At 44.5% G+C, this 11,848-nt stretch overlaps 1 protein-coding gene across 1 annotated transcript; it reads left to right on the plus strand.

Moving 5' to 3' along the window:
* The first annotated feature begins 571 nt into the window (after positions 1-571).
* LOC124665107 (oryzain alpha chain-like) lies at positions 572-1,261 on the plus strand. Its single transcript, XM_047202512.1, has 2 exons — positions 572-771; positions 949-1,261. The coding sequence occupies exons 1-2, from the start codon at positions 572-574 to the stop codon at positions 1,259-1,261; spliced, it is 513 nt and encodes a 170-aa protein (XP_047058468.1).
* The last annotated feature ends 10,587 nt before the right edge of the window (positions 1,262-11,848 follow it).

The raw sequence follows: 11,848 nt of genomic DNA on the forward strand, positions 1-11,848 counted from the left end.
ACAATGCCTCCAACGAGGGAAGCGACGTCCGAGGACGCCGACATCGCCGGCACCAACCGAAGTGGATGCAGTGCTTTCGCGCGGAGTTCACCAAAACCCAAGTCATAGAAGCCTCCATGAAGGCGAAGAAATAGCGCCCGCGTCGCAGCTCGCCGCCGCCGCCACACGAAGCCAACCGTGCCCCAAAGCCACGGTGCTCCAGGACGCGCCCCACGGCCGCCCACGCAGTCGTGCCCTGCCGCCCGCACGGCCAGGGCAGAGCAGCAAAACCTCCACGTCCCGGAGCCGCCGCTCCGGCCTTCACGCGCAGCAGCAGAGCAAACACCTCATGTCGACTCGCCACCTACCGCGGGGCGCCGGACAGCACCCCGACCACCACAAGAGCGGCGCCGCCGCGGCAGGTCTCTCTGTTACGTACGTCCCTTCCGCGAGCCTTTAAATATACGACATCGACCAAATCGACAATCCAAAATTAGCTGTCGGCGAGAGATCGAGCTAGCTTCCTTCCTTCCACATATCCCATCTATACTACTCCACACACAATTATCGAATCGAGCTAGCGCGCGTCGTGATGAGGTTCATGGCAGCGGCAACGCTGCTGCTGCTGGTGTCGCTGGCGGCCGCGGCGGCGGCCACGACCACATCGGACAGCAGCGGGACGCCGTACAGGGAGAGGAGCGAGGAGGAGATGCGGCGGATCTTCACGGAGTGGAGGGCCAGTTACCGCAAGACCGACACCTCCGCCGCTGAGGAGGAGCGTCGTTACGCCTTGTTCAAGCGCCGCCTCCGCCGCTTCGACCAACAGAACGACGACTACCCCGCCCTGCCCGGTTGGGCCTGGACGAACAACAGGAGCGAGGAGGAGATGCGACGGATCTTCACGGACTGGAGCGCGGAGCAGGGAATCAGCTGCGGATACGAATTCGACCAAGGGTTCATGTACGACAGGTTTTGTCACTACCTCCAACGCATCGATCTCCATTGGTACAACGCCGGCTACCCTTCCTGGTCCTGGGACAGGGAGAGGAGCGAGGAGGAGGCGCAGCGGATCTTCGTGGAGTGGAAGGCCAAGAACAGCAAGACCTACAGCTCCGTTGCCGATGAGGAGCACCGCTACGCCATGTTCAAGGACGTCCTACGCGAGGTCGACCGGCACAACGTCGGCTACGCTTTTGGGGTCCATGATAGCATTGTTGGCATCAGCAATCTCGCCGACCTCACCTACGAGGAGATCAAAGTCGTCAAGGAGTTACGTGCTTAGGGAGTAGTTGTAAAAACAACCATGCTCAAATAAAAATAGTGTACTTTGTGTGTATCTTTTTATGTGCGTCCACAGTTTCATGCATACCAAACGCCTTCCATTCTGCATGCCGTCTTGCCGTTCGTGTGCATGTCTAAGTTTTAGATATACTCATGTCCCATAATAAATGTCTCAAGTTTGATTAAATTTGGATGTATCTAAGCAGTATTTTGTGTCTACAACTCTAGATACATTTAAATTTAAACAAAATTAAGACATATTTCATGAAAGGGTGGGGGTATTAGAGGGTTCAACCGATAGTTTCTAAACCAGTTACGGAAACACCCATAAATATATAGCCAAGTTACTTACCATGGTGCAATTTGATTGAGATAATTCCGAATCTGGGCAGAGCTCGATTTTTTCTTCAATCCAGAATCTAAAATCTCTGCCAATATAGATCATGATTTATGGTGACAAAAGCAACTGTATTATTGAATTAATTATCTTTCCTCAATGCATGTACATATATACAACAAATCCCATAAAAATGTCACAAAATTAACATTACTGATACAATGGAAATTTTCCAAACATAACCTCCCGTTTGAACTTATATTACAGAATTCTAAATTTGAGGTCCCATACACAATCTCATAAGAACTTGGCCTGAACAAAATAACAGAGGCCAATGCGGAATGAAATTTATTAATTTGGTTTCTCATGCATTGTGCATGTATCTAGAAATACTTATTGCATGTCTCACTTCCGTGTTGAAACATGAACTGGGTGAAAGCAAAGAAGAATTAAGTAGGAAGAGGGGAATATACATGTTGCAAAGTAATGATGGCTAATTTTTTGAATCTAATCAACATGGCCTAGATCTGGGCCGGTGGGCCTAGGTTTGGGCCGCATCTCGGTGTTCTCGGTAGGGGCCGGGATATCTCGTTTCTCTCTCGAGTTTGCTCTGGCTCGGGAGAGCTTGGGATCCGTGGCTGGTAGGATGGTGCTGCAATGGCATGGTGACGGCTCGCCGCCATCGGTGCACCTTGACAACTTTGGAGACGGTACGTCCCGGTTCTGCTCATCTGGTTTGGTCTTACGGGGTTCTGCCTGCAGGGACGCCAGCGTGTTCGATGGTGTGTCCGTGAAAGCACCGCAAGGCTTAGGCCACTGCCGGCGACGACGATGTCTACGGATGGTGTTTACCTCCTTGGAGGTGTCGTCACGACACACATCCTGCTGCTAGTTGCCTCCCTTGGGAGTCCAGCTTGACAACTAGGGCATGTAGGTGGAGGAGCCCACAAACGGACAAGGGCGTGACGCTCAGCGAAATGGCCAAGAGGAGTTGTGGCTCGGACCTGTCGAACTCGACTACATCGGACTAATTTTATAATTTTCTTAAAGAGGTAATAACCATTGGAAGTGCATGAACATGTCCCGCATGTGCAAATTGGACCATGAAGTGGAAATTGGTTCGGTCAAGTACATGAACTTGTCTTGTCGGTGCGATTTGGTGCAGATTGGTGGAAAGCCATCAAAACCATGGTCAAGTGGGGTTAGATGTAGCTCACGCGTGACTCACATGAGGCTCCGGCGGCGCTGGTTTATTGCATTTAGCTTCCTAGATTTTGAATGTGTGGGAACAACCCCTCCTCTTTCTGTCAGTATACGTCGTGTTGTTCGCAGAGAGCCCTAGGTGGTCGCGCAGCGGCAACGAAGGTGGTGGTCATCTCCGCTGCTGCTCGTTAAATAGTCTAGTAGACCAGATGAGCATTCCAGTTTTTCTTAGAGGGTGTCGCGGGGTATGTGATATTCCATGATGAGTGTTTTCTTTGTTTTCCACGGAATAAGACATCTTTCTATTCTTAATAGGTGATCCCATTTCTCTTCACATGCAGCCTATCCATCTCATCAAGCATCTCTGACCAATCATAACTTGCCATGTCATTTAAGCCTCCCACATCATCTTCACCATGTCATTCACCGTAGCACAGCAAAATAATTACTATATGATTCTCTCATGTTAGTAGTACCAAATAACATCACACCACCATTATGCCTTCTTCATTACCAAATAATCGCACACACCAGCACGAGAATGTCCCTTCTCGTTCTCAGGCGGGCTCGCTGGTACAATCTCCTCCGCCGCCGTGACCTATGGCCTCCTGACCACTAACGCTCATGAAACTCCCACCATTAATCGAGTAGGAACTGCTCGGTTCAACTGAACCGCCGCTGCCTCCATATTAAAAGCCTAACCCTGCCTGAATCTTGATGCCATCAACATCGAGCTTACCCTCCTGCTTGGGTCGCCATCTCTGGCATCTCCACCATGGTAGCAAACCGATTGCGATTTTCAGTCTCCCTTTCTCAATCTTCCAGGTTGCGCCTCTGTCCGGCTTCAAAGCTCCTCGACGTTTAGCTGCCACCACCTAATTCGATTGATTTTGATTAGATTATATGGCTGCAAGCTCAAGACCCTCCAAATTGATTGCAGGGTTTCGATCGGATTATGCGTCCTGGTAGCTGACGCAGGAGGAAGAAGCCATCAGCATCTTAAAGTCGTTGAGGACTGCCACTGCTAAAGATCCACAAAATTTGTGCTCTCCAAACCTCCAAAGTAAGATTAGCTCTCTGATTTCATAATAAAGTTTCTCTCCCATTTATTTTCATGTTTATCTTATGAATGCATTCATGTTGCTTGCTATCTGTGGGATAAATTTCCATGTGAACCGACATAATCCTCCATATCTTGGGCTTTTTGTGCATCCATCATATACGCATTGCTTAACTAATGATCTTCTGAATTCTGAAGTACGATGGCTCATAGTTTCAAGACACTGTTATATTGGCAGCCTGTTATATATTGTGATCGCCGCAACTTTCAATCCAGAGCTTTTCTCCGACTATCTCCATCTGCCCACTCTATCAGGTGCAGAAAAACTGACTAGGCTGCCATTTAAAGTGGGCTAAGGTCCTCCAAGTGTTGTTAGCTGAATAACTTCTGTCTATAGCTTACAACTGAACCTCTAAGCACGGGATAATGTTTCTCATCCTGCAGGTAGCAGTCACAAGAGCAGTCAGAGAGAGAAGTGCTTTGTGCGCATTTTTATACAACTGCTCCGTTTTGTGTTAAAAATGTGTCAGTTTCTTTGCTCAATTCATTAGCTGGGCGATCAGTCCACAAGAAGGTTCTTCATATCTGCATTTCTGCTCAGCTATGTCCTATGTGCAAGTACTAGCTACCGACTATATTTTCAGGTCGATTATTCAGTCCAGTTTGATTTACGTTGGCTATGGCTGTGAATATGTTAACATTATTTACCTCATTTTTTAATCTATTTTCACTGACAGCAATACCACCAGAATCGTTATGTTGTCCAGCTTTTGTTCAATTTATATTGCAAGATGTCCTGTTCATCTTCTACATCTCACTCGCGCTAAGTTTATTGTACAATGGCAAAATATATATTTAGTGGAGAAAGGAGGAACAACACACATGTGCCGTTCTATACTTCTATTTAGTGTTGGCATTTATCATGTGAGGTTAAATAATGTTAAAATTTTCAATGTGACATCTTTGACTCAAGCCAATCTTATCATTTTTGTAAACAATGCACTGTAAATTGGTGCATCCAAATGATGGAATTTTATTTCATTTCTTGCCTCAAAATACTCCGCCAGGTGCATATCATTCATTTATATTGTCTTCTTATGAGTGTTATTCTTTACAATTTAGAACGACATCGATAAATCCGCTGCAACGCGCGGGGTATCATCTAGTTGTTAACATGATCTTTGCCCACAAAGAAACCATGATCTTTACTCATTGTCAGATGTATAGGTGGTGCGTGGTGGCTTCGTGTGAGACAACAGAATTTGGGAAACTCTCGATACCCAACTGGGTTGGCGTTGGTTTGTATTTATAGTGTAAACAGATGTACCACTGGTAGAAAAATGGCCTTTAGTCGCGGTTCGCAACTGCCATTAGTCGCGGTTGCGCAACCGCGACCAATTAAGCGCGACTAAAGGCCCCCCCTTTAGTGGCGGTTGCTTACGAACCGCGACTAAAGTTTCGTCCACATGGGCGGCTAGCGTGCGCCTGGGCGAAGGACCTTTAGTCGCGGTTGGTGTCCCCAACCGGGACTAAAGGCTATTTCGTTTAAAAAAAATTAATTCATTTGGGTTTCTAATTTTTTTTCACTCCGTTTTTTTTCTATTTTTTTCAGAATTTCTATTATTTCAGTTATTTGCATAGCTTAGTCTCTATCTCTAACTACACTTATCTCTAGTCAAATTACTTACTCGTGGTCAAACTTCTCGCTCGGTAGAAAAATGGCCTTTAGTCGCGGTTCGCAACTGCCATTAGTCGCGGTTGCGCAACCGCGACCAATTAAGCGCGACTAAAAGCCCCCCCTTTAGTGGCGGTTGCTTACGAACCGCGACTAAAGGTCCGTCCACGTGGGCGGCTAGCGTGCGCTTGGGCGAAGGACCTTTAGTCGCGGTTGATGTCCTCAACCGGGACTAAAGGCTATTTCGTTAAAAAAAAATTAATTCATTTGGGTTTCTAATTTTTTTTCACTTCATTTTTTTTCTATTTTTTCAGAATTTCTATTATTTCAGTTATTTGCATAGCTTAGTCTCTATCTTTAACTACACTTATCTCTAGTCAAATTACTTACTCGTGGTCAAACTTCCCGCTCGGTCACCCATCCTCCCACTACTCCACCTCTAGCACGCAACTTCCGAGTTCCATTCCGTCCCGCATCCAAGTGCTACGCGCACATGTATGTGCGATACTAGTATCATATCAATCCTATTAACATGTTGGTCGATGTCACATTTTTTTATTGTTTGAATTTCAAATATTTTTTGTCATAAACAAAAATAATGATGTAATAATAATCGTGAATAAATAAATAAACATTAACTTTTTAATTTTTATTATTTTTAATTTTTTAAATTTTTTAAATATTTTTTTGCCAAACCTAAAAATTTGAAAATCTAAAAATTGGGTAAACGTAATAGTAATCTTTATACTGGATGCAATTATTAATTTTATTTTTTTGAAAAATTTAAAATATATAAAATCCATAATTTATAGCAAAAACTAAAATCTTCCTGCTTTCGTATTTTTATTTGGAATTTTGGGAATCTAAAAATTTGCTAACCGGGTTTTTTTCCCAGGATTTTTTTGATATATTATACGTTTTTTCCGACGTCGTATGCAAAAGTTATTGCGGTTTTACCATTTTTTAAACTTTTTTTTGCAAAAAAATGAAAATTCGAATTTCTTAATTTCTCCGAATAGTAGGTTGCATAACAAACAAGAATCTGAAAACAATTTTTTTCTGAATTTTCTATCATTTTCTTTTGTATTTTACAAACCAAAAAAAGGCGATCCACGGGGGGGGTGTGCAGGGTGCGTGGGAGTAAAAAAACTCGGAAAAACATTTAGTCACGGTTGGGGACACCAACCGGGACTAAAGGGGTACCCTTTAGTCGCGGTTGGTGTCCCCAACCGCGACTAAAGGTTTTCCGCCGGCCGCATCCCTCCATCGCCCTTTAGTCGCGGTTGGTGGGTACCCTTTCGTCTCGGATGGAGCATTAGTCGCGGGTTGCCTCCCGAACCGCGACTAAAGCCCCCTTTAGTCGCGGTTCGAATATTTCCGGGACTAATGGGGGTGGACGGAAGCCTCTTTTTCTACTAGTGTACAATACATGTACAATATAGAGGCTAATATATATATAATTTTATACCCTCCATCAATCTTAACTGTGTCATCTAACATCTAACAGGTTAAGATTGCGCCTATAACCTTGAAAGAAAGGCAAAAATAGAGGCTTGGTGAAGATGTCATCAAGTTGATCCTTGCAACAGATAAACTTAATCTGTAGTAGCTTATGTGCAACATGTTCCATCTCAAAGTGGTAGTCAACTTCAATGTATTGTCCTGGTGTGAAAAATTGGGTTGGATGACCGATAGGTAGCACCAATATTATAACACAAAAGAATAGGAGACGGAAATTGCAGAACTCGCAATTCTCGTAATAGAGATTGTACCTAGATCAGCTCAGCTGTGGTATTGGCAACATCTTTATGCTCATCCTCGGTACTACTCCGAGATATTGTAGCTTGCTTGCAATCATTCCAAACAATAATATTAGGACCAAAGAACACTTCATATCGATCCGTGAATCAAAGATCATCAGAGATGGCAGCCCAATCCGCATCATAGAAGGCGAAAAGTAACCTGATGAAGCAGGACGGAGGTGAATACCGTAGTTCACCGTGTGGCGAACATAGCGCAAGATGCGCTTCACAACAGACCAATGAGCATCTCTGGGTGGCTGAAGATGTATACTGACATACATGGTTGACAACATAGGAAATATCTCGTAAGGTAAGAGTCAAGTACTGCAGACCTTCAAGAACACTGTGGTACTCAGTAGCATCCTCAGAGGAATGCGGGATACCATCAACAGCGGGGAGCCCGAATTACGGTGGTTTTATGCAATTTTTACGTCAACAACGGAGGACATTCGACGGATCTTCACGGACTGGAGCGTGGAGCAGGGAATCAGCTGCCGATCCGAATTTGACGAAGGGTTCATGTACGACAGGTTCTGTCACTACCTCCAACGCATCGATCTCCATTGGCACAACGCCGACTACCGTGCCTGGTCCTGGGATAGGGAGAGGAGCGAGGAGGAGGCGCAGCGGATCTTCGTGGAGTGGAAGGCCAAGAACAGCAAGACCTACAGCTCCATTGCCGATGAGGAGCACCGCTATGCCATGTTCAAGGACGCCCTACACGAGGTCGACCGGCACAGGCTACGCTTTTGGGGTCCACGATAGCCTTGTTGGCTTCAGCAATCTCGCCGACCTCACCCACGAGGAAATCAAAGCCGTCGAGGAGTTACATAGATAGGAACTAGTTGTAAAAAAACCTGCTAAAAAAGAGAGTATTTATGTGTATTATTTTAGGGTGCGTGTGTATGTCTCAGTTGACTGAGATTTTCTTAAGTCTCAGTCAACTCAGAAAAGTGCAACTGTAGTTTAAAGAAAAGTGTAACTGGATCCAGTTACATATTTCTTTGCACTTTTTTAACAGAAAAATGCACTCAATCACTTTTTTAAAGTGACATAGACTTAAAAAACCGAGACATAGCAAAACCCTTTTTTTATGTGGATACACAGTTTCATGCATACCAACGCGTTCCATGCTGCATGCCGTCTTGTCGTTCGTGTGCACGTCTAAGTTTGAGATATACATCTCTGTTCCATAATAATTGTCTCAAGACTGATTAAATTTGGATCCGTCTAGGCAGTATTTTGTGTCTACAACTCTAGATATATTTAAATTTAAATAAATTTAAGACATATTTCATGAAACGGAGGGAGTATTAGAGATAGACAGAACATGGCCATGGATCTCTACTATTAAGAGCAAACTGGTGAATGCCTGGTGTCACATTTTCAGGATGGACAATAATACCCTCCCACGTCTTTATCCTATCTACAAAAATGCCACCGCTAACCTCCTTTGCGTGATTATTAGAGGTTTGTTACGGGATTTAGTTTGTCTCGTCCGCACCCCACGCGTCTATCTACACAGTTGCCGCTGACGAAGTCCCCGCTCGCACGCGTACACAGTTGCCGCTCACGTCGCAGCAATAGATTTCTTCTCCCGTCCTCTCCAGCGCCACCGTCCCCCTCCCCAGTCACCTCTCTCTACCAACGAGCAGCTCCACATAGAGCTCAAAACGCCGCCGATAGTCCGTCCGCCGCCCTTTCCACCACCCACCTCCGTCGAGTCGTCGGCGACCAGCCGCCGCAAGCCTCAACGGCCAGCAGTAGCACGCGATCCTTCCTGGGGATACAAGCGGCAGGCGCTTCCTACCCCCCGCGACAACGACGAGCATTTCCATTGACCGGCAAGGTTACCCTGGTACGCCTGACCCTTCCCCTCCCTCGATTCCGCGTGACAGACCTCGAGCACAGAGGCATGCCCCTACTTCAAGCCAACAAGCAGTGAATGGGGGCAAGTAGACCTCCTGCGATTGTCTCCTTTCCCCCATCCTACAAGAGCTGGATTTGCAGCAGAGATAGTAGGGTAAGTCGTGGATGGGGGATCCAGCTTGCTCCTTTGTTGTTTCTCTGTGTGACTGTGTTCTTTTTATTTCTGAGAGACTGAAATTACCTATGTAATAGATAAATGAATCCAGGGTATTGAATGCTGCTACTGAAGATGCTCAAATTTTGGCACCTGCAACATTACTGCACTCAAGCCATGGGCTATTAGCAATGCCCAGATTTTCATTCTCATATAAGTTGAAAGCTCCACTTAGAGCTTTTTTTTTTGCCTTCACATGACAGAGACTGTAGGGCAAGTTTCTGATGTGCAACATTTTAGATATAATCACACAAAGGGTAGAGTAGTTTTGGCCTTTGTGGGCAGTGCATGGTTTGTCTTTTTAAAAATGGGTCAACACACTGGAGTACTTGTTTGTCGTTTGATTTTGTTCTTCTAGCGAGCCTGCACTTGTGAACATAATACATCCCATGTTAGATATAGCCATGTATTGCACACAGAGAGAGAGAGAGAGAAACGGATTTGATATTACCTCTATCGAATGTATAGAGGAAGAGAAGCTGATGCTCCCTTGCAGATTTTAAGGAGAATGGTTCTATAGAGAGAGTTACCTTATTTTTTAATCTCGTACATTTGGATTAAGTTTTCCTCTTTTTTTTCTCTTTCACTTATTGCTCTAAGGATTTTGTATAATCTGCCAACTAACCCATTTTTTTGTCGTAGGAAAATGATCCAAGCATTGAGCATATTATTACTCCAAAAATTCCTCAGCACAGCGGAATATTTGGCATATGAGTCTGCGAAGTATGTGCTTGTCATCCTCCTTGACATGAGTTCATATGCAGATGCACTTTGGGAAGTAAGAGCGCTTATCTTCAGTATTTTATAATAAAACATATTGGCAATTCTCTCCCATCAGCTGGAGTTAGCACAAGGTTTTTTGTTATTTACACACAACCCTGCTTATCTGTGAAGCTCAGCATCGCATCTTAATTTTACGCGTTTCAGTGAAGCTCAACATATGTATTTATTATAGAAAAACCAGTTTTCTAGAGCCAATGTTATGACTCCATAGTATAAATTTCTATTAACTACTATTTGTGTAAAAAGATTGTCATCTACTATTTGTGTAGTATCATTAGTAGCTATGCCAGATTATGCTTTTGTGTTATAAGAACCTGGTTAAACTTACATTCATTTATGTTAGTTTAAACTATTAATAGTTATGAATAAGATCTTAGAAAAATAAATCTGTATGCAAACATGATAACCTGAAAAATTCGCGGTTCAATGTTGGCTGAGAACAGCAGGAGTTCTTGTATGGTTTGGATTCAACAGATCCTTGAAGTATACCGTTCTTTTTCATATTCAGTTATCTTACTTTATACGGACGTACAGGAAAGTCTACTTGGATTTTTTTAAGTGATAACAACAATAATAAAGCGGAGAGGACCGAGTACTACGGGTGACACGTGCTTCAGCAATTGTAGTCTCGATCAAACTATTTGTCTTTGTAGTGATGCAAACCATCTTATTGCGCCTTCAGTTCTTGTGCAGACTTGCATCATTTTTTTAAGACGAAGCACTTCAACCTGTTGCTCGGCAGTTCAGTGGTTCCTTCTCCTTGGTGGTCTCCGGAGTTGCTACTCGGCCACGCTTCCAGTCGGTGGAAGGATGGAGAGGAGGCGGCCAATGGAAATTCGGAGAGAACGAGGACCCAGACATCTGCCTTACACCACCGAGGTCTCGCGAGAAGGGGCGGTGGTCATTCGCATTATACACCTGTCGTTCGGTGAGCTTCTTCAGTAGTTTTGATCCCTGAATTCCATAAATTCATCTCATTCCAACAAATTTCATATGAGCCTTGAAGTATGGTTTGGATTCAACCGATCCTTGAAGTATACTGTCCTTTTTCATATTCAGTTATCTTACTTTATACGGACGTACAGGAAGGTCTACTTGGATTTTTTTAAGTGATAACAACAATAATAAAGCGGAGAGGACCGAGTACTACGGGTGACACGTGCTTCAGCAATTGTAGTCTCGATCAAACTATTTGTCTTTGTAGTGATGCAAACCATCTTATTGCGCCTTCAGTTCTTGTGCAGACTTGCATCATTTTTTTAAGACGAAGCACTTCAACCTGTTGCTCGGCAGTTCAGTGGTTCCTTCTCCTTGGTGGTTTCCGGAGTTGCTACTCGGCCATGCTTCCAGTCGGTGGAAGGATGGAGAGGAGGCGGCCAACGGAAATTCGGAGAGAACGAGGACCCAGACATCTGCCTTACACCACCGAGGTCTCGCGAGAAGGGGCAGTGGTCATTCGCATTATACACATGTCGTTCGGTGAGCTTCTTCAGTAGTTTTGATCCCTAAATTCCATAAATTCATCTCATTCCAAAAAATTTCATATGAGCCATGTCAATTGTCCATGGCCGCTCCAGTTTGTTGTCCCATGAAAACATGTCTTATTATGGTTTTGTAGACAAATTAAGCGATGTATTTTGTGATG

This window comes from Lolium rigidum, chromosome 1 (assembly GCF_022539505.1).
Source record: "Lolium rigidum isolate FL_2022 chromosome 1, APGP_CSIRO_Lrig_0.1, whole genome shotgun sequence".
NCBI lineage: Eukaryota > Viridiplantae > Streptophyta > Magnoliopsida > Poales > Poaceae > Lolium > Lolium rigidum.